The sequence below is a fragment of the Bidens hawaiensis genome, unplaced genomic scaffold, assembly GCF_021521415.1.
Source record: "Bidens hawaiensis isolate Kalapana, Puna unplaced genomic scaffold, B.hawaiensis_p1.1 tig00007413_1, whole genome shotgun sequence".
NCBI lineage: Eukaryota > Viridiplantae > Streptophyta > Magnoliopsida > Asterales > Asteraceae > Bidens > Bidens hawaiensis.
In genome coordinates this window covers 458,817-485,687 of record NW_027491517.1, presented here as the reverse complement: position 1 = coordinate 485,687, position 26,871 = coordinate 458,817, and the positions used below count along the sequence as shown (strand labels likewise).

The following is a 26,871-nucleotide window of genomic DNA, read 5'->3' as shown; positions in this document are numbered from 1 at the left end:
TTTTAGACTATGTGTAGTGGAGGAGTTACAATTTGGGGCGTTTAGCGCCGTGTGGCGCCCAGTTAGCAAACAATGAGAATTTGTTTTTGGGGTGTAATGGTGTAAGGGCTATAATGATAATATATATATGTATATGTATATATATCACACACATATTAATAAAATATTAATATTCTTCAAACCTTTTCAGGCGACAAATAGTCCCCGCCCCCGCCCCAATTTCGCCCAGGGGGGCGGTGTTCCACCCTAATTTCGCCCCAAATTCGCCCACTTTCTCGCTCACTACGTTTGGCCTTAATAAATGCATTTGCAAACTCCCTCAATACACCATCCAATCAAGGGTTCACTATCATTTGGGATAAAAGTTACGGCTTCAGCCACACTTTCAGCGGCGGTGACTACTTTTTTACCTGAGTTTTCTAGTTCTGCTTTTGGTACTGCAGTCAGGGGCGGACCCACATAGGTCCGATCGGGGTCCCGGGACACCGATGTTTTTTAAAAATTACTTAGAGACGGTATATTAAATTTTGTAAGGACCCCATAAAAATTAATACTTGGAACCCATACTATTAAGATTGAACTGGTACAGTGGAAAGTCCCTTGTTTTACTTGTGAGAGGTTGTAGGTTCAAGCCCCATCATACTCCTTTTTTGTTGTTTTTTTAATATCCTAGTCTTAGTTATTCAGTTAGGGTATTTGTGTTTTTTGTTAGTTTCTCTCATATAGTCATTATCACCATGCAACATATATAATGTTAACATGGATTTTGCATATTCTTTTATTATTTACCTTGTGTATGTATATTATAATTAATCATTTATTTGTGTTAGAGTTATTTTTTCATGTTTTGGTCAATTATGTAAGACCATATATATAGATTACGTTCATGTTTTTCGGGTATGAATTAAAAGTGTATGTTTCATCTAGTTTGTAATTTAGATTCTTCCTACTTACTCGTTTCCAATGATACCATAGTTCCGTGTTTTATTATGTTCCTCGCCTCGACCCGACCCGAATCACGACCGACCTGAAAAATTTTGTAAACCGAAAAAATTGGGACCCCATTGACAAAAAATCCTGGGTCCGCCACTGACTGCAGTATCAAGAAAAACATACATTATCACACATTTTTATATGTATTGAAAGCAAATTAAAAGCATAGTTAATCTCGTGTAACACGAGAGGAAAGATGATGAGAATAACCGCAAACATTGAGCAACAATGTGGCAAGAAAAACAACTTTAAACAAAGCGTCTGACATATCTTGTTGTTTGGTCGATATGGTTTCTGTTATAAAATAGATCTTCGCATCCGCAAGAACTTTATAGCAATTTAAGAACCTTTTCTGAAATAAAAAAATATATATTCATTTAATGTTGATCTATTTTTTAACAACATTTAATGCTGCTTTTCAAAATATAATTTTAAATAAAATAGCTTTAGTAAACTATTCAGTGTTCTATTCTTTTATTAAATTATTTTGGGACTCAGCATGTGACTTTCGCATAAAAAAATGTTTTGGGTGGTGTTTAATATAAATGAATGAAATGTAGAATTGAATGAATCATTCTGAATGAATTAAATAATAAAACAAGTTTAATTGTCATGTGTTAGTGAAATTAGTTATTTCTTAAGAAATAAAATTCTTTTCATATATAGAATTTTCATTCTTTTAATTATTATTTTTTTCATTCATTTAAGGAATTAAAATGACACAACAATTACAATAATAACATTAATGATTATTAATATTATATTTATTATAATATGATATTGTTAATACTACTATTATTATATTATCATAATTGTTTTGTATATTATAATATATATATATATATATATATATTATATTATTGTTATTATTATTTTAAATTTAAAGAGTTAACTTTTATAACATGCATACATGATTTAACATTTTTTCAATTATTTTATCTGGTTTAATAGTTTCGTTGCAACGCGCATGTCTTGAAAACTAGTTGTTATGTATATCCATCATTATTGTTATTATTATTATTATTAGTTTATTACTAATAATAATTTAATAAAAATAATAATAAAGTAAAGAATCATTTCATTCCTACATGGTAACCAAACATGATAATGTAATGATAATGATCCATTTTATTCATTTGTTCATTCTATTCTTTCGTTCGTTTCATTACCCCATACTAAGCAGACCCTTACGAAAAATCTCATGACCACTATACCAAAGTGGTGATTGCATTAATTGTTTTATTCGTAAACGTATTAAAGAATAACAATATATGCAATTCATTTAATATAATTGTAAGAAATAAACGAAGTATACCTGTTTTTAACTTTAAATTTACACCTTTTAATCTCGTATAATTTTTATATAGTTATTTTTTAAAGGTTATACTACAAAACATGTAAAGGAATGTATGGATGAAGATGTGTTTTTAGAAAATGAGGTATAAGTTTGGAAAATGTTAATTTTAGTATAGAGATGAAAACATATAATGTGACATGAATACTCTAACATCTTAGTCTTACGTTACACGTTTTTTACATATCTGATATTTAAGAGGTTATGAGTTCAAATCTTTCCTCTAACAAATAATAACTTTTAATTATTTTAAATTCAACGACACGTCGCCATAAGATATGTACACATGTTAGAGGTTGCTAGAACATTGAACACCAAGTGGTATACAGTTACGTACAAAGAAGTTTCTTTAGAGGCGTTTCCATTAAAAAATGTCGCTATTCATTGTTCGTGTCATTTACATCACGAGTCACAACTCCAAAACTATATTATTTTAGTTCAATTTCTTTTCTTCCGGTCATATACATGATAAGTTTTAACATTTTATAGATTCTAATTAATTCGTATTCAATTCTTTTTAATATCTTTATTCATTCCATAAACTTTATATAATTTAAAGGGGAGTTATATCTTTAGTTTTGAATCCATTTTTATAGAGCGATCTATATATAAGAAAGATCTACGCAGAACGCTAAATATTACAAGAACAAGTGTAACAAAATAAATCATTCATTATATACCATAGTTTTAATTTCTTTCGAAAAAATATGTAACCAAACATTGCACTAAAATTTGTTTTCGTTCATTAATCATTAATATATCTTGACATGCTTAAATCGATTCATTTGAACAAGCAAACATTTTAGCGGGATTGTTACGGATAAATATAGTGACAAAATCTGTCCAAACACATCGGAATTGATAGTCGCGGGCAATAAGTAAAACAATCTGGAATCCTTCCTGAACAACGACGACGAGGGACTAAATAATTTGGAGCAGGTGCGGTGTTACCCGAGTTTGAGACCTCGGGGATGCCCGTATCGGATGATGGTTCGACTTTAGCTCCTAATACTGCGACACCGAAAGATGGTCAACATATATTATCATGAATTTTTTTTGTATGATTTTGTAATAAATGATACATAAAAAATTATTGAAATAGGAATAGAAATAGAGAATAACCAGAAGTACTAAGAACCAATGTGACAAGAAAAATAATTTTGAACAAAGCATTCTCCATCTCTCTTAGATTATTGTTTTTGAGAAATATGAACCCATAGTGACCCATCTACTATAAATTTATAGAAGTTGGATTCCAACCAATATTAAGTTAATGCACCATTCCACATATAAATGCTACATTTATTTTTAAACATCATTAATTGTTTTAGAAAACTTTGGTCAACCAAATATTTTTGTTTAGTTTGACAATTAAATTATTGTTCACACATGGTTCCTTTTAAATTTTAATAATATTAGGGTGTTTAGGCATCCTTTGGTGCCAATCGGGTGCTCCTTCATAAGCACCCCGGACACCCATTCATAGAAAATCGGTTTTTTATGTCTGAATTTCCAAAAGCACATTCTTCATGTGAAACATCATATGATTAGTTGTAAGTTCTAACACATTTTTTATGTTGAATCTTAATCGGTTTCCACTTTTCACCCTACCAATTTGGTTAATTCTTCATAGATTTGATTAAATATGAAGTGAGAGTCCGTCCTTGATTTGTACTCCTTCATAAAGATTAGATTTCCTTCGTGTGCCTTTAGCACCCTTACACCTCACCTTTATCATCATATAGTCATGTTTTAGCGGCTTAAGTTGAATTGTGTATAAGTTTATCGATTTGGGTTTAAGAAATATAATGTGGCAAAATGTTAAAGTTATATACCAATATTATATATTGACATAAAAAAAACTAAAAGAACATTGATTTTACCGATTTTTTAAAAGAGGAAGAAGATGCCACATTTAAAAGTGATTTGCCAAGATTAGACTAGTGTGGTGGTAATGGAGCACCTTTAAACAAAGGATTCTTATTGACTGATCAATGGGGTTTACGTACATAATTTTGCACTTTACTCTCGCGCCTGTTAGCATACTTACGGGCCCTTGGCTCTCATGGCATGGTGTTTAACGTCCAGGTCCTAGTGTGGGTGGTGACGTGATGGTAGCGGCGCCCATTACACATGGTTTGCAATTATAAGATCATCACGGACTATTTTAAATTAAATTTAAAACATTTTTTTCATTCTTTAAATCTTTTAAGAGCGGTAGTATTTTCACCATTTTAAATTTTTGACAGGCCATATTAACTTCTATTTGTTTCATGGAAACAATGGTGATATATTCGTAACAATAATTAATATAAAGTTGTAATTTTTAAATTTAGGGACTAATGTTATAATATGACCAAACAAACCCATCTATGATCTATGTAATTAGTTTTAAAATTTATAAAATTTAGTATATATGCTCTACTTTCCTATATATTAATTAGGAGACTGACTTTGTTGTTTTCATTCTTTTGTTATCCAGTGTATATTTTTGTTGCATCTTAATCTTTGTAATTGGCAATATTTTGAATTTCACTTTCCTTCATTTTAACTTTATTAAGTTGTCATACAACAGTCTTAAATAAAATGTACTTATACAACAGTTTTAAATAAAATATATTATTAAGTAAAATGTAACCAAACGTTGCACCAAAATTTGTTTCGTTTATTAATCATTAATACTTCTTGACAAACTAAAATTGATTCATTTAAACAAGCAAACATTATAGCATGATTCTTATGGATAAATACAATGACAAAATTTGTCCAAGCACGTTGGAATCGTTAGCCGCGGGCAGTAGGTAAAACAATCTGGAATTTTTCTTGAACAACGACGACGAGGCACATAATAATTTGGAGCAGGTGCGGTATTACTTGAGACATCTGGGATGACCGTATCAGATGATGTGTTCTACTTTGGCTCCTAATACTGCCACAACAAAAGATGGTTATTGGTTAACATATGCTATCATGATTTTTTTTGTATGATTCTGTAACAAATGGTGCATATAATAAATTGAAATAGATATAGAAATAGAGAATAACCAGAAGTACTAAGAACCAATGTGACAAGAAAAACAATTTTGAACAAAGCATTCTCCATATCTCTTAGGTTGTTACTTTCAGACATCAACTCATAGTGATCCATCTATCTTAAATTTATAGAAGTTGGATTCCAACCAATGTTAAACAAATGCTCCTTTCCACTTATAAATGCTACATTTATTTTTAACCATTAACTGTTGTTGAAAACTTTAGTCAACCAAATATTTTTTTGTTAGTTTGACAATTAAATTATTGTTCACACGGGTAAATTTTTTTTAACAAAATAATATTAGGGTGTTAAGAGGCATACCATTCATCATCTTGAACCATTCGTTACATATATATAATTGTCATCTTATCATTTTCTTCACAACCTATGTTATATCTATTATTCTTCATTCTTTAATACTGTTTTTATTTAATACAATTTATGTTTAATATTTTAAAATAAATTAAAACTTATGAAATCAATAACTGAATATTGATAATTAAGCATTAGAAGTATTTTAATATACATATAAAATAATAAACACATAAATAAATAAAATATCAAGACGTAAATAATAGTTAGTCTTGGTTGTTGGTAGGATGCGGTAGTGTTCAAATATGCTTAACCAAATCCGAGCATAATGTGTTGGGCGTATCAGCATCTAGGAAGTCATGGAAAAAAAACTTGACTAGTGGAGAGCATTTAAATCATTATTTGTATCGGTAACGCCAAAGTCAGCATGCCAAATCCATAAATCATGTGAGACGATTGCTTGTAGAGTGATGTGGCCAGTATGGATGATCACCTCGTATGTACTTACCACGCCAAGCAATAGAACAATTGCCCACTCTCAATACATACAATCAATGCTACCAAGCATTCCAGGAAATCCATGTTTCATTTTATGTCATTCATAAATTATTTTAATGTCAGTCCAAGTTAGGCTGCGTAAGTCTCTTTTTCTATATAGTTTAATGATATTTTTATAGAATTTATACACACTTTCGTGAATCACTTTTTCAGACGCTTGAAGATAACTATCAAAAGAAGTTCATATCGTGTTGAATGCAATATGCCGAATAACACCCCATCGGGATACCAATCCAAATAATCTCACAACATCGAGATACACTCGCCTGAAGGCATGACAATGCGTGAGAGTAACTCGCTCAGTTTAAGGATCGAACTAGTGATCGCAACCTACTTGCCAAGTCTTCCATCATCACCTGGGTGACGTTGAATGTCACAACACCCGACCCCTATACCCTGGGTGGGAAGCCGTGAACATTGATTGGTGGTATCGGTGTTTATTAAATTATTTTGCAGCAAAATATTTCATCAGAACCGTAGTTAGGAAAAATGATCAGAGTTTATAAAAACACCATGATGATTATTATTATAAACTGAAAATTTAATCCAATTTGTTACAAACATAAACTTTATAGGGATAAACCCTATTTTACAAACACGTTTCTTTATTCTGGTGACAAGCCACTTATTTAAGCTGGAAGCCCGCATGCATCATTCCTTTGTCTCTAACAAGTCACCTATAACATGTTTAAAATATTTGATCAGCAAGAAATACTTGTGAGTGCATTCATTTGTAAATGACACATTTTACAGTTACAACATTAAGATGTTTTTACATTTGCCTGCTTACAAATTACCGAAAGGTACTTGTCACTCGACCGTATTTATGACTGTGGTCATATTACTTATTGGCTAACACTTGTCCAATAAGTAAAGTGTAATAGCTCAGTAGGTAAGCCTTGTATACAAAACCCCACAATACCAGTAGTAACCATCCCGTAAGTCTACAGAGACTTAATCACTGTAATGTATTTAAAATACTTTAAAAATATATTGAAAACATTTAGGCCATCTGCCATGAATTTTATAGGTTTTGAAATTATCATGACAATATCGGAAAAACAGTTGTCTCACGCAAATGTGAGTTGTACAAAAACTCGAATGTCTCACCTTGCAAGTTTACAATTAATGAACGCCTCTTGGTATTAAGCACCTAGGTTAAATACAATGTAGTATATCTAGATTAGTATAAAGCCAATAATCATAACGATAATCACGAGATTAGAAACTTTACACGATGACACAATGTCTTACCTTAATAGGCAGATTTTTTGGATTCGCGTATATAAGTTTCTTTCGATCGGATAGGATATAGCTACAACACTCGGGTATTATACTATTCTCTTAATATATATATATAGACAGAAACTTCAGAGAGAAAAAAGTTTTGGACGACGAATGAATGTCTAATTTTCAACCTATTTATAGCTGAATTTGGAGTCCATCGCGATACGTGATGGTCATAAACAAAAGACATCGCGTATCACGAAGAATCTTGTAGCTTAGCCGAGTCAGCCCTATACGTGGCACGCCACGTGGCATGCGACGTGTCTCGTCTGCGTAACCTCCACGTCGTGATACGCGATGTGTCACCTTAATAAGCCATCGCGTATCGCTACGCCGCAAAGTTTCTGGATAACTTTACACGTCATCGCGTTACGCGATGAGGCTTATCTAAACCTGTCGCGTATCGCGATGGGGAGATTATTAAAAATCTTATAAGAGTATTAACATATGAGTTTTCTTTCTTATAAAGAACTCACTAGTTTTATAATCTAGCGATGTGGGACAAGAACTTATACTCCTATTTATACTATGGTGGAAGTCTCTTATTTTCTTTCCTCCACCAATGTCGGATGAAATTTTTCTTCTTTTATTTCTTTACTTTTATTATGTGGCTTGTTATATTGAAACTAAATGGTAGGGGTAGGAATCAAACATGAGTCACATGAAACACTATATATTTCTTTTACCACTTCACCGCTAGCTCATTTTACAAGTTAAACGTACAACATATATTTATGTTTTCTTTCCTTATTAGTAAATGTATATAATAACTTTATGATTTACTTTTAGTTTTAGACTTTTAGTGAACCTTATAAATTTATATAACTATTATTATAATTGTCATAGTATAAAAACTCAAATCCCAATGAATTGTGCGTTAACATGTTAAAACGCGCGTGTGTGGTTCAATGTTTTAACGTCTGATTTTTGTTCGGTTTAACGCCGTGCATTTTACTTTTACATAAGCTTTTGAATATTATCATCTTTGTTATAACGTGTGGGCTTACATAGAAGATTTTTCCTTTTTATTTTTAACTTTCAAAGACAAACTTTTTCACAGTTTAATACATAAAGTTTGTATATGTTTTTAATGGCCCTGCCACATCAAGAAGGTCGTAAATGCTAGTTTGTCATAAGAAAAAATGGTGGTATATTCGTATTAGTTAATACAAAGCTGCCATTTTTATAATTTAAGGTCTAATGTTGTATCAAACAACCCATACATGTAATTATTTTAAAATTTATTAAAGTTTATATACATGCTCTGATCACTTTATATCTATAAAATACAATAAAACACCGACTAATATATTATTGAGCCAATGAGCTTCAGCTTAATCGGTATCGGAGAGCTAAATCGGTATTGTAGGGGAAGTGAAGATTTGAGATAGAGGTTGTTAGGTGCCAACTTCAAATCCGATCTCAACCAAGGTTAAACACTATGAGCCTTCAGACAACAAGTTTTCCCCGAAAGTGGGCTTAAACTAGCTAGTGATGTCTGCAATAAGCGTACGGGGTCGCTTTTTGCCACGGGGTTACCCCTGGTAGCCGGAATTTATTTGTTTTTCGTTAAAAGAATTATATTACGATATTTAATAGAAACAGCAATGATGTATTTAAACCATGACTAACTCAACCAAGCAGTATCTATTTTCCATTAAAAAAATAATAAAATATTTCATATTGTGGATCATACTAAAAAAGCAACATGTGTCAAAACTTGGAGATAGAAACATCTTTGTAGGTTACCAAAATAATCATATAAATATGATACAGAAGACTGTAGCTTAGAACCCACCAAAGAATTCTTCATCATCACCACTACTCAAAGACTCGATTAACTCATCGTCGTCGTCCTCGCCATCCTCCCCTTCGCTCACAATCTCAAATATCCCACCACCGCCGCGGCCAAAATCAACACCATCCATCATGAAATCACCATCTTCGTCTCCGTCGTCATCAAGATCACTTAAACTATCTTCATCATTACTCATGTCTTCATCATTTCCAATCAATGCATCGTCATCAATGTCCTCGTCGTCTTCTTCACTTTCAGCATCATCTGGATCAGAATCATCATCTGTGGGCTTTCGTCGCCCGATTTCATACACTCGGGCAGATGAATACATTTCATCTTGATCGTCCATTGTCACCAGCCCGACAAATGAGTCTGTAGGCTCGGTTGAAAAGTCAAGCACGCAGCGGTCAACAGGAATGGTGGCGATGTCTGAGTAATTGACTGCATCTAGTGTCCGGAAAGCAGAGAATAGAGGGTGCTTAACACGTCGAGTTTGGAATGCTGACGTCACTTCTTCTAGATTTCTTCTAAGAATCGCGTATATCACATCACCACTAGCGTTAAAAGTTATTACGGTTTGGTCCAACGACGGTACACTTCGAAGAAGCCTAAAGTTTCTTAGATCCCAGACTTCTGAATTTATAATTACCTGCAACAGCAATAATAATATGTATTTAAGTTTTTATTATAAAAAAATCTGTCACGTAGCAGCAAAATACTGTTAAAACAATACCTCGTTACCCGCAGGATGAAAACCACCACCTCCATAGTCGGTAAACTGATCAAACCGATGAACCGCGCCTGGTTCCCGGCGGTCCCACAATACGCCATTCCACAAAAGCATAATATCTGAAGGGCTAAAATGAACCTGAGAATAGGCATGCCCTTTACTAGAAGGGCTAGAAGATGGATCAGTGAGTGTCAAATCAGATTTACATGTCTGAACATCATATAGTAAGATTTCCCGTCTTGATAACTCAGAAGACAATGCTGCAAACATGGTCCCGCAGTGACTAAACGTTGCCGCCTTAATCCCCTCAAATGAATATTTGGGTCCGGCTGAAACTGTAGGTGCGTCCCACAATCTAACATCATGTGAACTTGAAGAGAGAAGTAATTGGGTATCGACAGAAAAGAAAGATTTGACCATGGTCAAGGGAAACTGGTGACCCGGGCTGCTTTCTAACATATTATTAGTATTTGAATCAAAAACCTTGAGCTCCCCAGAGTGACTACCGGCGGCAATTTGGGAAGAATCACCTAGAAAAGTCAAACAAGTCAACAGGCTTCCAGTATCATCCCTACATGTCCGCCATGGTCTGAATCTACTATACACAAACTGGCGGTCCCTTCGGCGGCCATGAATGCCACCATACATATTTCTAAACTCGCGTGTGTTGAGCCTGGCAGTGATATTTGATGGTGCATCAAGGCTTCGTTTCGATTCTGGGCAAACATGTGGATGCAAAAGGGAAAGAGGCGGTAATGTGGTTATAGGAGCGGGACATTGGCGATGTTGGTGTTTAAGATACTGAACCGCAATGGAATCCAAAGTTAACCGCTCGGTAGTAGGATTTTGTGTGTTTTGATTATCATCTAAACTGTCAGATATGCCGACACTTGCAGGTGTTCTACAATGATGATCCTTAAAAGAAGCTGATGCAGAGAACATAGGAGTATCACCTAGTAAACTGTTTTTCCGGCTAGTGCTTGGTGTTAGACAGACAGGAGAGCGAAACCCCAGGTCACCGGTGTTGAGTCGTTTGTTTGATTGTGACGATCCAACTTCTCTTAATTCGGTCAACTTACGCTTTAATGGCAATATAATTGGAGTTTTGATAGCACTATCTGGTTCCACCTGGTTTTCTTCTGATGTAACTGGAACAGCAGGCGGTTTCTTTGAAGAATTATTAACTTTGTTGCTTGATGGAGAAGGATGCTCAAGAAAGTTAGAAGTCATCTTTGACTGGACTCCAGATGCAGATATAATCAATGGTCGTCTCTTTGTAGACAAAATTGAATCTTGTTTGAGGTTAGAATCTTCTTGTGGTTTTGGTTTTTCTGCAGTGAGAAATCCAGATGGGACCCGCCCAGATGGCCATTGAATTTGTACGGATGAGTTCTCCTGACCAGAGGTTTGATATGTCAAAGATGACGGGGCAGATAATGATGGCAGTGGTGTCAACTGAGCCTCTTTAAGAAGTGAAGACGCTGCTGTTGTTAAACCAGACGCTTGTAAGTGCTCATGAATCAGCAGTAAAAGTTCCCTGCAAAATCAAAATAGAAAAACACGTCAGTGAAAAAACAAATACTTAACAATAAAATCAAAAAAGATATGTTAACAAGTACTTAGAATGATAAGCGATAGGAGTAGCAGCAGCAATTGCAGCTCTCTCAATGCGCCGAAGAGTAGGTGTAGCAGCATCAGTAGCAGCCAATGTACTTGCGCGTCCTGAATTTGTCACGATCTGCGGTACAAAAAGTCAAACATGATAAGTTGACTAAATGAGTGGTCATCTCAAACAATATAGTACTAAGTGCTTTTGAAAGACTTGATATACATACCGCCATCAGCTCAATTGCCACCTGAGATAGTTCGGTTTGCCACCTACCCTGTTCGCCACCTGGCGTCTGACTACCAGAATCCCTAATAAGTTCTGATAACTTTTTACCAACCTACAACAGCAAACAGAAAAGGTTTTCAACTGAATCCGAAAAAAAATCATTCTAGTTTTATGTAGATATTATCATACCTGAAGTTTTGTTAAAATGTGTGCAATAGTATCATCTCTTGCTAAACCAAGCAAGACTCTACATGCCAGAGCACGAAGACAATCAAGAGCGGTTGATGGTGTTATTATCCGTGGCTGTAGGAGCTGAAGTAGAACTTTGATACCATTATTGGCTCTGACTGCCTCCCTTGCTTGGCGGAAACTTTGTTCCATTTGAGCAGCAAGACCCGCACCACCTGCACCAACACCTAACGATATCCTACGGTCACCAACTAATCCAGAAGTTGTAAATAAAGGCCCACGATCTGCAACACTAGAATCTCCGTTCCGTTCTCGTGACTCGTTCAAGCTGGCCATGTTGATACCTGCCTCTGTAGGAGCATTAGGTTGGGATGCTGACATATGTCCTTGCGCTGGCATAGTTGGTTTGTTACTGATTGATGGTGGAGGGCAAACAAGATTCACCAGAACATTCAGCGCTGGCTGAATAATCTGCGCAAACAGTATTGAGTTTACATTAATGGCACAAAAACAAAAAATGCTAGGAACAAGAACACGAGTTTACTAGCAAGTCTCACATACCTCAGGGTCAACAAAACCAGCACCGTTTGCAGCATCAAGAATAACTGCTATGCCTAGACGATCATTGCTCAAAGTAGCACCTACAACTAGTTTGCGACAGTAAGGAACCAAAGTAACAATGTGCAGAACACCCAATGCATATTGAAGCAAATCATGCAAGTATCTTTCGACAGGTGGGGCCTAATCAGAAATAAGAAAAAAGAGGTCAAATATCTGACAACGAAAGAGAACTGTAAATAAATAAAGCAAACTATAAAGCTTTATAACCGCACACCTGACATAACTCCAACATAGTAATATGGCCATTGCAACTCGAGAACTTATCAACTGCAGGCCAGCGAGCTCTCACAAACGCGGGACCCAGCCTACGATCTTTCTGTATTTGACGAAAAACAGCATCTATAGCCTCATTACTAATATCAAGTGGCTTATAAGCCGCCCGACTACTTGGAACCCGTGCTGCACTTCTAATATTCTTACTAGGGCGAATTGTATCCACAAGCAGTAAAAGGTGTGCTCTGAAATACTGGCGCAGAGCAACAGTTGTGTGGTAAGCAATCTGTTTTTCTGATGATGTCAATACCTCTGGTGGGGTCCGGTCATTTCTAAGTGAGTTTGAAGTAGATGGGCCCACTGTCCCTGAGCTAGCCCCGGATCTAACAGATGCTGCTTCACCTAATTGATATAGAAGCTTCTGAAGGCCATCTTGATTATCAAAAGCGTCTAATACTGCCCTAAACACAAAAGCAGCGGCGAAAAATAAAGCTGCATTTTTTCTCGCCTGGTCCTGAGAACATTCTAGAAGCTGAAGAGCTAATGAAATCAACTGATGAATGACATCTGAAGGTAAGGCGCATACTCGTTCCATTATCCCCTAAAAAGCCACCATGCATCAAATACTTTAAAACATAAGCATGGAGATATGCAATGGTTAATGAATGAAGTTGAACAACTTATTTTCTAACAATACCTGGAGTGAACCAATTGCAAATAGACAAGAAGAAAGCCCAAAATAGGTGACCGGCTTTCTTGGGAGTGCAAGAAGCTTTTGTATGCCACCACGATCAACAAATAATGCAGCAAACTTACGATGGGCAGCCAATGCACAGATTAGTTTTAATATATCAGGTAAATGAGCTGCAATTTGTGCTGCTTCTTTGAGATCAGAATTTTTCTGCAGCATTGCAAGACAGACATCTACACCTTTTTCATGTAACACGGGACCAAGAACCTCAATATATTCTCCTAAGATCTCCAGACATTGTATACAGAATTTTTCCCTTAGCTTTGCCAAGGATTCACTATCAGGGATAAAGAACTCCTCAACTTCCTCACTGGCCTCAGGTTCTGGCTCTTTTGAATTAGCTGGCTCGCTGACATCAGCATTTTGAGTCCTATACACCCATCATGTATTAGATAATTAAAAGGTTAAAAAACCAAAAAAAAATACATAAAACAGATATAATCACCAACCTAGAAACTTCAATAGCATTAGCTGCATCAACAACTGTAGATGCAGCTTTTGATGCAGATTGAACCGCAGCTTCTTCGTTATTTGCCTTTTTAAATTCCTAATCAGAGACAAAAAGAAAATGCTTTATGCCTATTAAATAAACATAAATTAGAACCAGAAAAAAACATGGTTTAATCTGAAATACACACCTCCAATGCGGCAGTTTTAACAAGTTCAGCAGCGGCATCACCAGCAGCTTTAATGGCCTCCACAGAAGCATTTGCTGATCTGGCTTCAGCTTCAGCAGCTCTTACAGCCATCTTCACCAAATCTGAAATATCCATTGATCCAACTTTACAATCTTGGAAACAGTCATCACTATCATCTCTTTCAATAATCATATCATCAGCACCAGTTCTTCCAGAAGACTTCTTACTGTCTGCCATACGTTTTAACGAACTCCTATCCTTATTACTCCTTCCTTGTCCTCCAAATCTACTTCCAGATCCAGGTGAATTTAAAGCATGTTCATTCTCCACAACACCTTCATTAACCCTTCCTTTCCCTCTAGATCTTGATAGTTCCCGCAAAGATTTACTTCTGTCATGTACCTTTGTTTTACCATCACGTAAATCACCCTCATTTGTTTCATTATCTTCATCCAATCCATCAGGTGGGTCCGCCCATCTTCTGACCCGATCCCTTTCAACTTGATTATCTGAGGCACCTTCTTCTGATATTCTAGGAGGTTCCACCATAGACGTCTCTACAGCATGCCTAAACCTACCCCTATTATCTTCTCTAGATCTAATGGAAGTAGCAGCTGATGAACTTTTGTTGTCCAATTGATAATTAGACTCCTTTTGACTTGTATTTGGTTCTCCTAAAACACGGATTCTAAGATACCGCATAAGCTTGGCAGATAACCCAGATGTAAGAACATCTTCAACCACTTGACCTCCACTGCAGTCAACATTGCATAAAGTCAACATAATGTAATCGGTAAACTGTAATAACACAAGTATAATAAAGTTGCAAAACATACCCAGCCAAACATACTGCTAGAAGTCCAGTTGAATAGGTCTTTAGCATTTCAGAATCCGGTGCTTCTCTTACACCAGACCCATTTTTCCCTTTGGGATCTTCAGACCTTAACGTTCCATCCATCACCCATCCCTTTAAGTTATCCAGTACAGTTTCTTCAAAAACATGTGGATACTGCATTCCAAAATTGTAACTCATTAGAAAACCATTAAAAATTCATTGAAAGTACAAGTTTGATTGAGAATCATACCATCCAAGTCAGTGAACAACTAAAGAGAAGTCTCAAAGCAGCTGCTTGAACGGATATTGAATATCGAGTTTCAGAGAGAAACTTCACAGATATCAATTCAAAAAACTCATCATTATCCTGTAAAACAAATCGGGTCAATTCTTTTCCAATGAATGAATACTTACTAAACAACCTTTATCTAAATAACATACTGAAATAATAAAAAATACAAATTACCCTTAGTAAGTTCCCCAAACGCCCTATGTTATGTGAAGCTCGACCATTGTTTACAGAGGCATGACCAGTCTCTTCCATGTACCTACACATAAGTTTTCCAACCCCTAAGTCTCAAGTATCGCGTATGCATAATAAAAAATCACAGAGAACCACTTCAATTTAAAATATCAGCATTCACAGTGTTTAAGCATTACAACATGAGGTTACATATGTAATAGAAAACAAAATACACGGTTAATTAATTTCTCTTCCATGTACCTACACATAAGTTTTCCAAACCCTAAGAGACCAGTATAATACATGCATAATAATAGATCAGCATTCATAATGTTTAAGCATTACATCATGAGGTTGCATACAAGATGAACAGTTAGTTGATTTCAATAAAATATAGGTATGACCATTCTCTTCCATGTACCTACACAAAGTTTCCAAACCCTAAGTTTCAAGTATCATATGCGCATAATATTACAAACACAGAGAACCACTTCAATTTGATATTCAGCATTCATAACGTTTAAGCATTATTCATGAGGTTGCTATGTTAGAAAAACAACAAAATATTTCAATATAATATAGACATGACCAGTGTCTTCTATGCTACACGTAAATTTTCCAAAACTTAAGTCTCAAGTATCACATATGCATAATAAAAAATAAAACATAAATTAAAAAACCACTTTCATTTAAAATATCAGCATTCAAAATGCTTAAGCATTACATCACGAGGTTACGTATGCTATAAAACAACTAAATACACAGTTAATTAATTTCAATACAACATAAGATTTCCAAACACTAAGTCTCAGACATTGTATATTATATATGCATAATAACTTATCAGCATTCATAATGTTTAAGCAATACATAATAAGGCTGCATATGTTACAAAAACAACAAAATGCACAATTAACTAACTTCAATAAAATACAGGTATGACCAGTCTCTTTCATGTGCCTACACATAAGTTTTCCAAACCCTATATATCAGCATTCATAAACCTTAACCATTGCATCATAAGGTTGCATTTGTTAAAGCACACAGTTAATTAACTAATTTCAACACACATAAGTTTTCCAAATCCTTATATATCAGCATTCACAATGTTTAAGCATTACATCATGAGGCCTCATATGCTATAAAAACAACAGAATACAATACAGTTATGAATTATGACCAGCTTTCCAAACCCTAAGTCTCAGGTGTTATATATGCATAACAATATATCAGCATTCATAAAGCTTAACCATTACATCATAATAAGGTTGCATATGCTACAGAAACAACAATACACACAGTTAATTAACTAATTTCAATACTACATAAGTTTTCCAAACTGTAAGTCTCAGACACTATATATGCATAACAATATATCAGCATTCATAATATTTAAACAATACATAACAAGGTTGCATATGTTACAGAAACAACAAAATACACAGTTAATTAGCTTCAATAGAATACAGTTATAACTTATGACCAGTTTTCCAAACCCTAAGTTTCAGGTACTCTATATGCATAATAATATATAAGCACTCATAATGTTTAAGCAATACATAATAAGGTTGCACATGTTATTAAAACAACAACAAAATAAACAGAGTTAGTTAATTAATTCAAACCCTAAGTCTCAGGTACTGTATATGCATAACAACATATATCAGCGTAATACATAATAAGGTTGCATATATTATAACAACAAAATAAACACAGTTAGTTAATTAATTAATTAACTAAAAACAAGTTCTACCTGGCTTCTTGAGTCTCAAGTATAGAAGCTAGGGCATGAATAATATTTGGCCTAGGGCTATCAGGAGCCGCAGTGATCTTATCAATCAGTCCTTGAGCTTTCACAATTAATATCTCGTCTTCGTTATTAGTCTCTTCTTCCTCATCTTCCTCATCATCATCATCCTCATCCTCTTCTTCGTATTCATCGTCGTCTTCGTCGTCGTCGACCGGAAGAGGAGGCGTCGGTTCCGGCGGTGGAGGTGGCGGTGCGGCAGCTGGTGCGGCGGATTGGATATCGTCGGCGGATGATGAGTCCATAATAATAATAATATGAATGAATGGAAATTGGATGAGAGTGTGTGAATATGTTTGTTTATATGATGATCGGCGTGTGAAGGTGAAGAAGGTTTTGTTTTCCCTACAAATTTTAGGGGATTGATTGTTTGTTGCTAGAAGGTTCCATACCCGATTACCCGGATCCGGTAACCCCTTAACCTAACTCACCTATGTCTACTTTTTCTTAAAATAATATTTTTATCTATTTTTAAATATTTTTAAAACATATCGGATTACTGCTAAGGTTAAACTAGTCGTGACGATTTAACTACTAATAACTTACTCGTATTGGGAATGTAAACCGGGTAAACTAGTCTTAACGACTAGTTGAGCTTTCAGACTAACTATTCCAGTTAGTCTTTTGTAAAACTTATCGGTTCGATGTATTTGGTAAACAAACACCTCGTCGTTGTTAGTTTGGTAAACTACTCGTGTCTCGAAAAGTTTTGAATTCTATTTTTCGCGACTAAAGGACTTATTAATTACTCGTTGGCGTTGATTACGGGGCATGAATCTTATTAAGTCGTGACGAGTAAATGATTAGTGAGCCTGCTATTTACAGTTTACGGTTAGTTTAAGGACACATGACAAATTTTAATTGGTTCTACAAATTACTCGACACGACTAGTTTATAATACCTATTTATGGGATTTCTTGTAAATGACACCTAAAACTTAAAATTGTTTACATAAACGCTTATTAACTATGAAGTTAGGAATGTGTGTGTTTCTCGCTAAACGCATTTTAAGAACAAGTGACTTCGACTTTATCTGATTTACACCTTAATGTTCATTTATAGTGAGACTTATGCTTTTAGATGTAGGTTGTGACTTGTGTAAGTATTCGAGAATGGTGGCTTATGCATAGATCTGGAAATTAAAGACAGCTACACTTAACACATGTATCACACCCTCATTTATGGCCTATGAGTGTGACCAATAATTGGTACCTGTTTTGAAAATATATCAGAGTTTTAGCGGAAGTCTTTAGTTTATAATAAAATATTAATTTATATTTTGAAACATTAGTTTATTTGTAAAATATAACAAAATATTTGATTTAATATAAAGCTTCTCGAATAATAAATATTCAAGAGTTTGATTTTCAAACATTTGTTTTATTTATAAAACTTTGTTTAAATATTGTTTGCAATATTTAAAATATTGAGCCATCTCTACCTTGCGAGCTTCTATCTCCATGAGTTGGCTATAATTCCATGCTACTTGTGCTAACTTTATTTCCTGTAATATTTGGGGGGGGGGGGGGAATACGTCAGCGATATGCTGGTGAATCGTTGACTCTAAAAACATTTTATAAATCTTTCTTTGACTGACAAGATAGTTTTCATGAAACAATCTCAGCAGAAACGTCTATTATTTCTGAGATTGTGCCACTGCCATACACACACAATTACGGTTCTCCGGGAGTTGATACCCTTTGGAGAACTTTTATTATGACCTCTAGTCTGCAGCCACGTAGCCTTGACTGATAGAATAGATTGATTATGTTTAGATCCAGACACATGTGTACTCGGTCTGAATTGTTTTTATTTTCTATCTTGTATTTTAATAGGGATCACGTAATCCCATAAATATTTATTTGACTGTCTTTGTTTAAGAAAAACAACCCGTTTATCTTGACTGAAAAAGGTTTAACGTATTCACATGTGACTGTCTGTTCTGAATGATGTGGTGATCTCGTTTGAAAACTTTTTGTGAATGAATGATTGAATGCTTGACCTATAATAAAATAGGTTTATATAAATACCCGGATCGTCTCTTAATCCGGCTACAGACCTTTAGTCTGGTTTTGATAACTTAAACCTTGATTGATCTTTTGTTTGAATTGAATGAAATATTTTGATATAAATTTCTTTCTCTATATTTGCTAACTATGTGTTATGTTTCTTCTTCAATAAGAAATGTATATGTTATGTTTCTTCTTCAAGAAGAAACGTAAATTATCTCTATCATTTGTTAATATCTTATGTTTCTTAATGAAGAAATAGTGTACTAACTATATTCTTATTTTAAAAATTCCATCTTTCTCAAAGAAACATTATTTTAATTTATTCATTGAATTTAATAATTCTTTGATCAAGGTTTAGGCTATATCCTCGACTAGGGTCTAAGCCTTTGAAATAATAATATTTTATTTGGGCAGAACCCATACCTTGCTTAGGTTATTATTTTCTAGATTCTCGGGCAGCACTTCGACGCTTGCACGTACTTTGAGAATCTTGATCAACAACTCCTCAGCACGCAAATCGAGGCAACGTTCGGGAGTCGCCGGGTCGTGCACGTACTTCGAGGCGGAATGTCGGGTCGTCTCGAGTTGAGACGGTTTACGAGGTCGTCACGCAAAACGAGGTGCGCTGGTTGTCGGGATTGTTGGTACGAACTTCGAGGTATCGTCGGTATATGGTGCGGATTACGAGGTTATAGTTATCGGGTCAGTGGCACGGAAATCGAGGTAGAGAGAGAAAGTATTCTAGAGAGAGAATATTTCTAGAGAGAGTGGAGTTGTGTGAATGAAATAAGTCATGGGACGTCCTATTTATAGCTGAAATTTGGTCTCATCGCGGTACGCGATGGAACCTTTCTTTTTGGTCATCGCGTACCGCGATGACACGCGTTATTCAGAGAGTGCCACGTGTCGCCACGTGGCGGACACGTGTCACTGTCTTAACCACCCTCTGCCACGCGGCTGACACGTGTCATTTTCTAAGACACTCTCTGCCACGTGTTGACACGTGGCCTGCCACGTGTCGTGACGTATGCCACGTGTCACCTCCGGGTGACACGTGTTGATGTGTCATCAAGGACCATCGCGTATCGCGATGGCCTCTTTAACTATACCCATCGCGTACCGCGGTGAGTCAATAAATCAGGATTTTTATTTTTAAACCCCTTTAGTTTTACTAACATGTCATTTTTGAATTGGAATTTTGGGGATGTTACAATATATGTTTGGCTAAAGGACTAGAGTGTCATCTAAATTGGTATATTAGTATGATAAGTTAACTGATATACCAATTTAAATGACCATACTAAACACTCTGGTCTTTTACTAGGCAAACTAGTGTTTAGTTGTGACTCTTTAATTTCCCGTTTTATGCATAAAAAGCTCATCTACAGAAGTTATAACCTACATCCAAAATCAGGAAAAAAAAACATTAAGTTGTGAATTAAACCGCATTTCCAATAGAGACTACAATATGTCTCTCTACAATTCCGCATAAGGTGGAAATCAAATAAAGTCTTGTACTTGCTCATTCTTAGAATTTCTTTGGCAACATTCGCCAACATGGACCCACTCCAAATGGACTTCATAGTTAACATACCTCAAGCACTATTGGTGTCACTGCCACACTTATGATGGCGCCATTCTGGTGGCAGTTTACGTGTTTGCGTACCTTCTTCATGAATCACGTGCGTATGCATTTGATTTTCAGTCACCTTTGTAGAGGTACTCGTTTGTGGGCCCGACGTTGGTATGCGGTTACATTTACGTGACTAGAGGACCCCTACGGTAGGCAAGAAGGCGGTGTCACCTTGTGTGGGTGTACGCGATATGAAGGCGTGACCTATCAAGGACTATAAACACCAACACCGTCATTGTGGTGTCATTAGTTTTCATCATGTATGCAAATATATTTTGCTCCACCACCTCAGGGCTCAGGAAACCTTACCACAGTCTCAGCGGGTTTGCCCGTCTCCACCAAATAAAGGCCAACATGCATTGAAGCGGCTCATTCGTTATGGTTCAAGACTGATCTTAAAGTGTTCTCTTTCCTTCTAGCTTGACTTGTTCTATTAAACACGTGGCTTTAGGTGCATGGTCATTGCCTCAGTAGGTCGATGCTCGTGTTGAGCTTACCGGTTGTCTTTTTTCATTTTAAAGATGTGTGTTCAGTTTGTTACTTGTTTGTACTATAATATTCTAAATGTCATGTTTGCTAGGACTATATTTATGTTTTATTTTTCAGTAAAAGAAAGTTGTAATTACCAGCCCTCACCTATCACTGAAACAAGCAAGACTTGCAAAATTAATGGATGAAATAATAACAGGTTAGCAACTAAAGGGTGACGGTAAGCCTGTAAACAAACCGAACAAACATGAATGAAACATGTTCGTTTAACTTTAACCGAACAAAAGATTGAATATGAACTGTTAAACGAACATAGTTTTCCTGTTCATATTCGTTCATGAACAGTACAAACGAATGGTTCACGAACAAATATAACTCAACATAATTGTGAGCAACAATGCTGCAAGTAAGTCAACACATCTCCTCTCATAAAAAGAAACCGCGAATACGAAGGTTATCAATCACCAAATGTCAAAATCATGTATGAGGAAGATTCAAAATAAATAATAAGTTACAAGTAGATAAACTACAACAACAAAACACCCATGATACACACGTCCGTACTAACCTACTTAAAAAACCATTTTTATCTTTCTGTTCTTTCTTTCCTATGTGAAGACGTCCGCAAACAACAGCTGCTGGAAAACACAGATGAAGCCTCCAGAATGTCCACTCTGTATATCACATAATAGACAGTGTAACTTAAAATCTCATCACCACTTCAAATCCAATTATCTTGAACTCTTGAAATTTTAATCTAATGGATTGGTGTTTAGTCTTTTTCACAACTTGGTCAAAATTGTTTAGGTTTTTCTAGATTATATATATCGTTGATGCGCATTTCAAAACCAAGTGAAATAAAAGTTAAGGTTCAATATAAATGTTTAAAATGACAAAAACATATAGAACAAAGAGTCTTAAAAATGAAGTATCAAAATATAGTTTTGTAATTATATTGAATACATTGTATATTTAGAAAAATAAACAATGATAGGAGATTAAAAGCTGCAAACCTAAAATTCATGTAAAATGAGCATATCGGCTTCATGTCTCACTACTTGTCTGAATGTGCCCGTTTAGCCTTGCGACGTGTCTGGCTTGGCTTGCTAGTTTTAACGGGTTTCTTAGCGGTCCCACTGCATTCCAACAATAAATTGAGGGAAGTCAGCATGAGATGATGTTTACTGTATGAATAACTAGTGGTGAAAAAAACACGAAAACTTACAAAAAGATGGCTGATAAAGCTCTGAATAATATGATCACAGGTAGTGCCAACAGTGCGGAAGCCTGAAAGATAAATATACAAATTAATGCTTGTTTATAGAAATAGAAAATATGACCGAAAGAACCAATTTCAAAAGAGACATACAGCAAACCATACAAACTCCTTAGTTGCAAGAGATTGTGTAACTTCATGTTTTTTCAGTGATTCTTCAACAGATCCCTGAACCTGATTATGGTACTTAGTTGCCGATTCAAGAAACTGAGCATACGCTTCAACTGCCTGATCTGTGTACGGCTTCAATGCTTCCTGTGCTTTATCAAGGTGAGGTTTTGTTGCAACCGCAACCTGATCAATGTATGGCTCGCAAAACTTCTTTGCAACCTGGCATTACATATTATTACTTGACACGTTTTTTGTCGAGAAACCAGCTAGATTGTCGACTAAAAGTCTAAAACATACCTGAAAATGAGGGTCCACAGCTTCTTTAACTTTGATCACGTGTGGAGTAATAACCTCTTTTGACTGAGCATAGACCTCTTTGGTCTTTTTGGTTAATAGTTGCACACGTGGCTCAACATTAGTAATCACAATAACCCATTGTTCCTTTGCAGCAGGAATCCACTTCTGTAAAGTTAAAATATAAAGTTATAAACTCATATTGTCAAAATAAATGGTGGAAAAAGGGATAGCTAACGATAACCAAGAATATTTCTTACGGTTTTGATTGTGTCTATATGAGGTTCGGCCCACTTTTCGGCTTGTGCTTTCGTCTCCAAAGCCTGCCATAATGAAAAAGATATATTAACATGATTTGAAGTAAACTAAACATAGAAAAAGTATCCACAAATAAAAATATACCTTCTTTGTGAAAGTATCAAGAGCAGGTTTTCCATGCTTAGTCCAATGAATCTCCAAATAAGACTGCAAATTAATGATGTAGTCAAATGATCAAACCTTACAACTTACAAGTTACAATTACGTTCTTATGAGCATGTGTAGCATATTCAAAAGAGAGTTACCTGACTAGATGACAAAGTGGCAGCAAGCCAAGGTGGCAACCATGCAGAATGAACCTGGATACAAAACCAGAACACATAATAAGATTTAGTCAAATGATACGGACAACAGTCGGTATTAAATTAAAATATTATTGCCATCTATATACCAATCTAACACAAATAACAGCACCATAAGACACAATAATTGTGGTTTTAATTACCTGTGTCAATTCTTTGATTTTCTGTACAGCTTCATTCTTTGTCTTCATAAGTTCCTCCTACATAAAATTATACACATAAATACATCACATATTTAACATCTAAATAAGTATGTTAAACAAACATGATGTGAGCATACCTCGGCAATTTTAAGAGCACGCTCGGTTTTCTGAAGTTGTGTCTTCTGTTCTTCAATAGTCTGTTCAAGCTGGAACAAGAAATGGAAAAACAAAAGGCTTAATCAATCATTTTGGGCTTATATAACATAACACCAACCAAACAAACACAATGATACAAAAGCTTACATCCTGAATTTTTGAATCTGCTTCAAGAATCTTCTTCTCCAATTCTTTTGAACGAGTTTCCAAAACTTCCCTTAAACCGGCCTTAAGATCCACTTCCAGCTGTAGTTTCTCCACCTGCAACAAAAAACAAAAAAAAAACGATAAACCTCCACAGAATGTAAATCTTTTAATAATTTAATATAAACCGAATCCAATGCGTAAAAACCTGCTTCTCTAACTCCTGGGCTCTTGCATTAGCCTTTTGGACCTGTTTCTTGGCATCTGAAGACCCTTTAACCTATAAAAAGATAAAATTAACGATGGGTCATGCTCTCAGTACACCGCCCACAAAAAGTCTACACCAGTACCCCTTAAGCAGACCGTATGACCTTTTCATATGGGTCGTATAACAGGGCAAAAAAGGTCACATCAGTCAATTTTTTGTTAGTTAAAAATCATGTGGGCCATATGATAAGATGAAAAGGTCATATGGCTTTTGCCATTGGTCACATCAGTTATGATTTGACCCTCACATGACCCATATGACCTTTTTTGCGCTATCATATGGTTAGTATGACTATGAAAACGACCCGTTGACCACTTTTTGACCTTAATAAACCAAAAGGACGCAGTCATAATTTCATGAACACAATAAACCGAAACATAATTGACCCATGTCAACATTCATAATCCTACCTTAAGAGAAGCTACATCTTTTTCCAAAGAAGCAATGCTATCAGACTTCTCTTTAATCACTTTCTCTTTATCCTCAACTACTTTCTCTTTCCCAGCAATGATCTCATCTTTAATTCTTAACTCTTCAGTCTTCTTGTCCACAACCAATTCTTCAAAACAAAACATCAAATCCAAACTAAATTAAACACAATTAACCATCTAATTGCTTCAATTCATCTCAGGTGTAAATGAGCTGAGCTGAGCCGGATCTAGACTAAGCTCGTGAGTACATTTCAAGCTCGTGCTCGGCTTGTTTATGTTTATCAATTATTTTACAATCTATACTAGCTTAGAACTTGTGTACTACACAGGGTGGAAGAGAATATCAACACATAACAATTTTAAATCTTTATTTGCATATTATATTATATGTGGAAAATGAATTAAATACACTAACAATTTAAGGTGAAAAAAAAAGCAAAAATATGAAGAATCTAATATATAATTAGGTTTGAAAATACATTAATTACTATTTAATGCAACTTATGTTTCATTACTATTCGACCGAAAACAAAACTCACATTACCAGATTTCAAAGTTAACGTACAAATGAAATTAACGTGCTAATTGCGAGAATCAAGTAGAGTAATTATATATAATAACATAATTACTCTACTTGTATATATAATTACTCTACTTGATTCTCGTAATTAGCACGTTAATTTCATTTGTATTTGATCCAAACCATAGTTCTTTAATCATAATTCTATACATAATAATTATAATTATTATTATTATATAAATAATAGGCTCGTTGGCCAGCTCGAGCTCGATCTGTTTGAAGCTCGAACTAGTTCAAGCACCGATCTCGAGTAGCTGACGAGCTCATTTGCAGGCTAAATTGAACATTACTTGCGAAACAAGTTTCCTAAATTATGTAAATCAGTACGAGGAAACAAGTGTAAAACACAAACCTAGTGATTGGATCTTGGAAGTGAGCTTATCCAATCCGACCCGAAACGATTCGGATCCATCAGATCCGACAGCTACTCCGTCATCAGCTCTAATCTGAGTGAACAGCACCGTGAAAGCTAGGGTTATAATTAGAAGCGTATGAAGGTTTGAAAGCGCCATGGAGACAACAGACTTGAGGTTGAATTGAATTGTATTGTATTGTATTGTGAAGTCCGTCGTGACAATTAACGGGTAGTTGGGATGTGGTGCTTTGTAGACTGACGAATAATCTATATATTGAAAACGTGGCTTGGTGGGTGGAACAAGTATTTAAACATTTGGTTAGGTGCGAATTTGGTTTTTTGTATAATAATAATAAGAAGAAGACTGAAGCTTGACTTTGCGATCAAGTTTGGTTCGATGAGACCGAGGGTGAGGTCTAAACGGGTCTTGTCGGTAAGTACTGTTTGGGTGGTTGGTTGTTTTAGGTTAGTAGTTGGATTGGATGTGTAATAACAAGGGAATAATTAATAGCTGTAATTTTTAGATCATTATAAAGGCCTTTAATTCTGAAAATTTATTTACCACAATCTTTATTATTCTTTTTAACTATCAATCAAACTATAATAATAATAATAAATCAAGGCCTTGAAAGGAGCTAACATGATAACACCGGTACATTATAGTCTTCTCAGTTAGACATTTAATGGACATGAGATACATCACACATATAATATTATAATCAAATAAAATCAAATGTTCATCTTCTTAGATCTATATCTAATCCACGGGTAACTCATTGATTTTATTTCCCCATTTGCACTAACCACACATGTCGGTTTCCTTTCAAACATTGTCTCATTCCGCGTCTTTCAAATACGTCATATTGTCTTGAGGCATACCACATGAAACACATTCAAAACATTATTTATATAGATCATAGAATAATTTGTTTGGAAAAAATT

At 35.2% G+C, this 26,871-nt stretch overlaps 2 protein-coding genes across 2 annotated transcripts; both read right to left on the bottom strand.

Annotated features, from left to right (window-relative positions):
- Positions 1-9,092: 9,092 nt before the first annotated feature.
- LOC143635237 (DDB1- and CUL4-associated factor homolog 1-like) lies at positions 9,093-17,768 on the bottom strand. Its single transcript, XM_077103113.1, has 14 exons — positions 17,364-17,768; positions 15,614-15,695; positions 15,398-15,514; positions 15,149-15,321; positions 14,313-15,066; positions 14,124-14,221; positions 13,621-14,044; positions 12,925-13,524; positions 12,651-12,830; positions 12,090-12,560; positions 11,902-12,012; positions 11,686-11,804; positions 10,070-11,603; positions 9,093-9,985 (listed from the first exon to the last, which is right to left on the bottom strand). The coding sequence occupies exons 1-14, from the start codon at positions 17,660-17,662 to the stop codon at positions 9,326-9,328; spliced, it is 5,622 nt and encodes a 1,873-aa protein (XP_076959228.1). The 5' UTR covers positions 17,663-17,768; the 3' UTR covers positions 9,093-9,325.
- Positions 17,769-21,958: 4,190 nt separating this feature from the next.
- Positions 21,959-26,196, bottom strand: LOC143635236 (uncharacterized). The gene is made up of 14 exons (XM_077103112.1): positions 25,927-26,196; positions 24,974-25,122; positions 24,504-24,575; positions 24,299-24,412; positions 24,133-24,201; positions 23,996-24,052; positions 23,796-23,849; positions 23,635-23,697; positions 23,493-23,555; positions 23,236-23,400; positions 22,921-23,157; positions 22,777-22,838; positions 22,565-22,687; positions 21,959-22,225 (listed from the first exon to the last, which is right to left on the bottom strand). Exons 1-13 carry the CDS (start codon positions 26,084-26,086, stop codon positions 22,606-22,608), a joined length of 1,347 nt encoding a protein of 448 aa, XP_076959227.1. The 5' UTR covers positions 26,087-26,196; the 3' UTR covers positions 21,959-22,225; positions 22,565-22,605.
- Between the last annotated feature and the right edge of the window lie 675 nt (positions 26,197-26,871).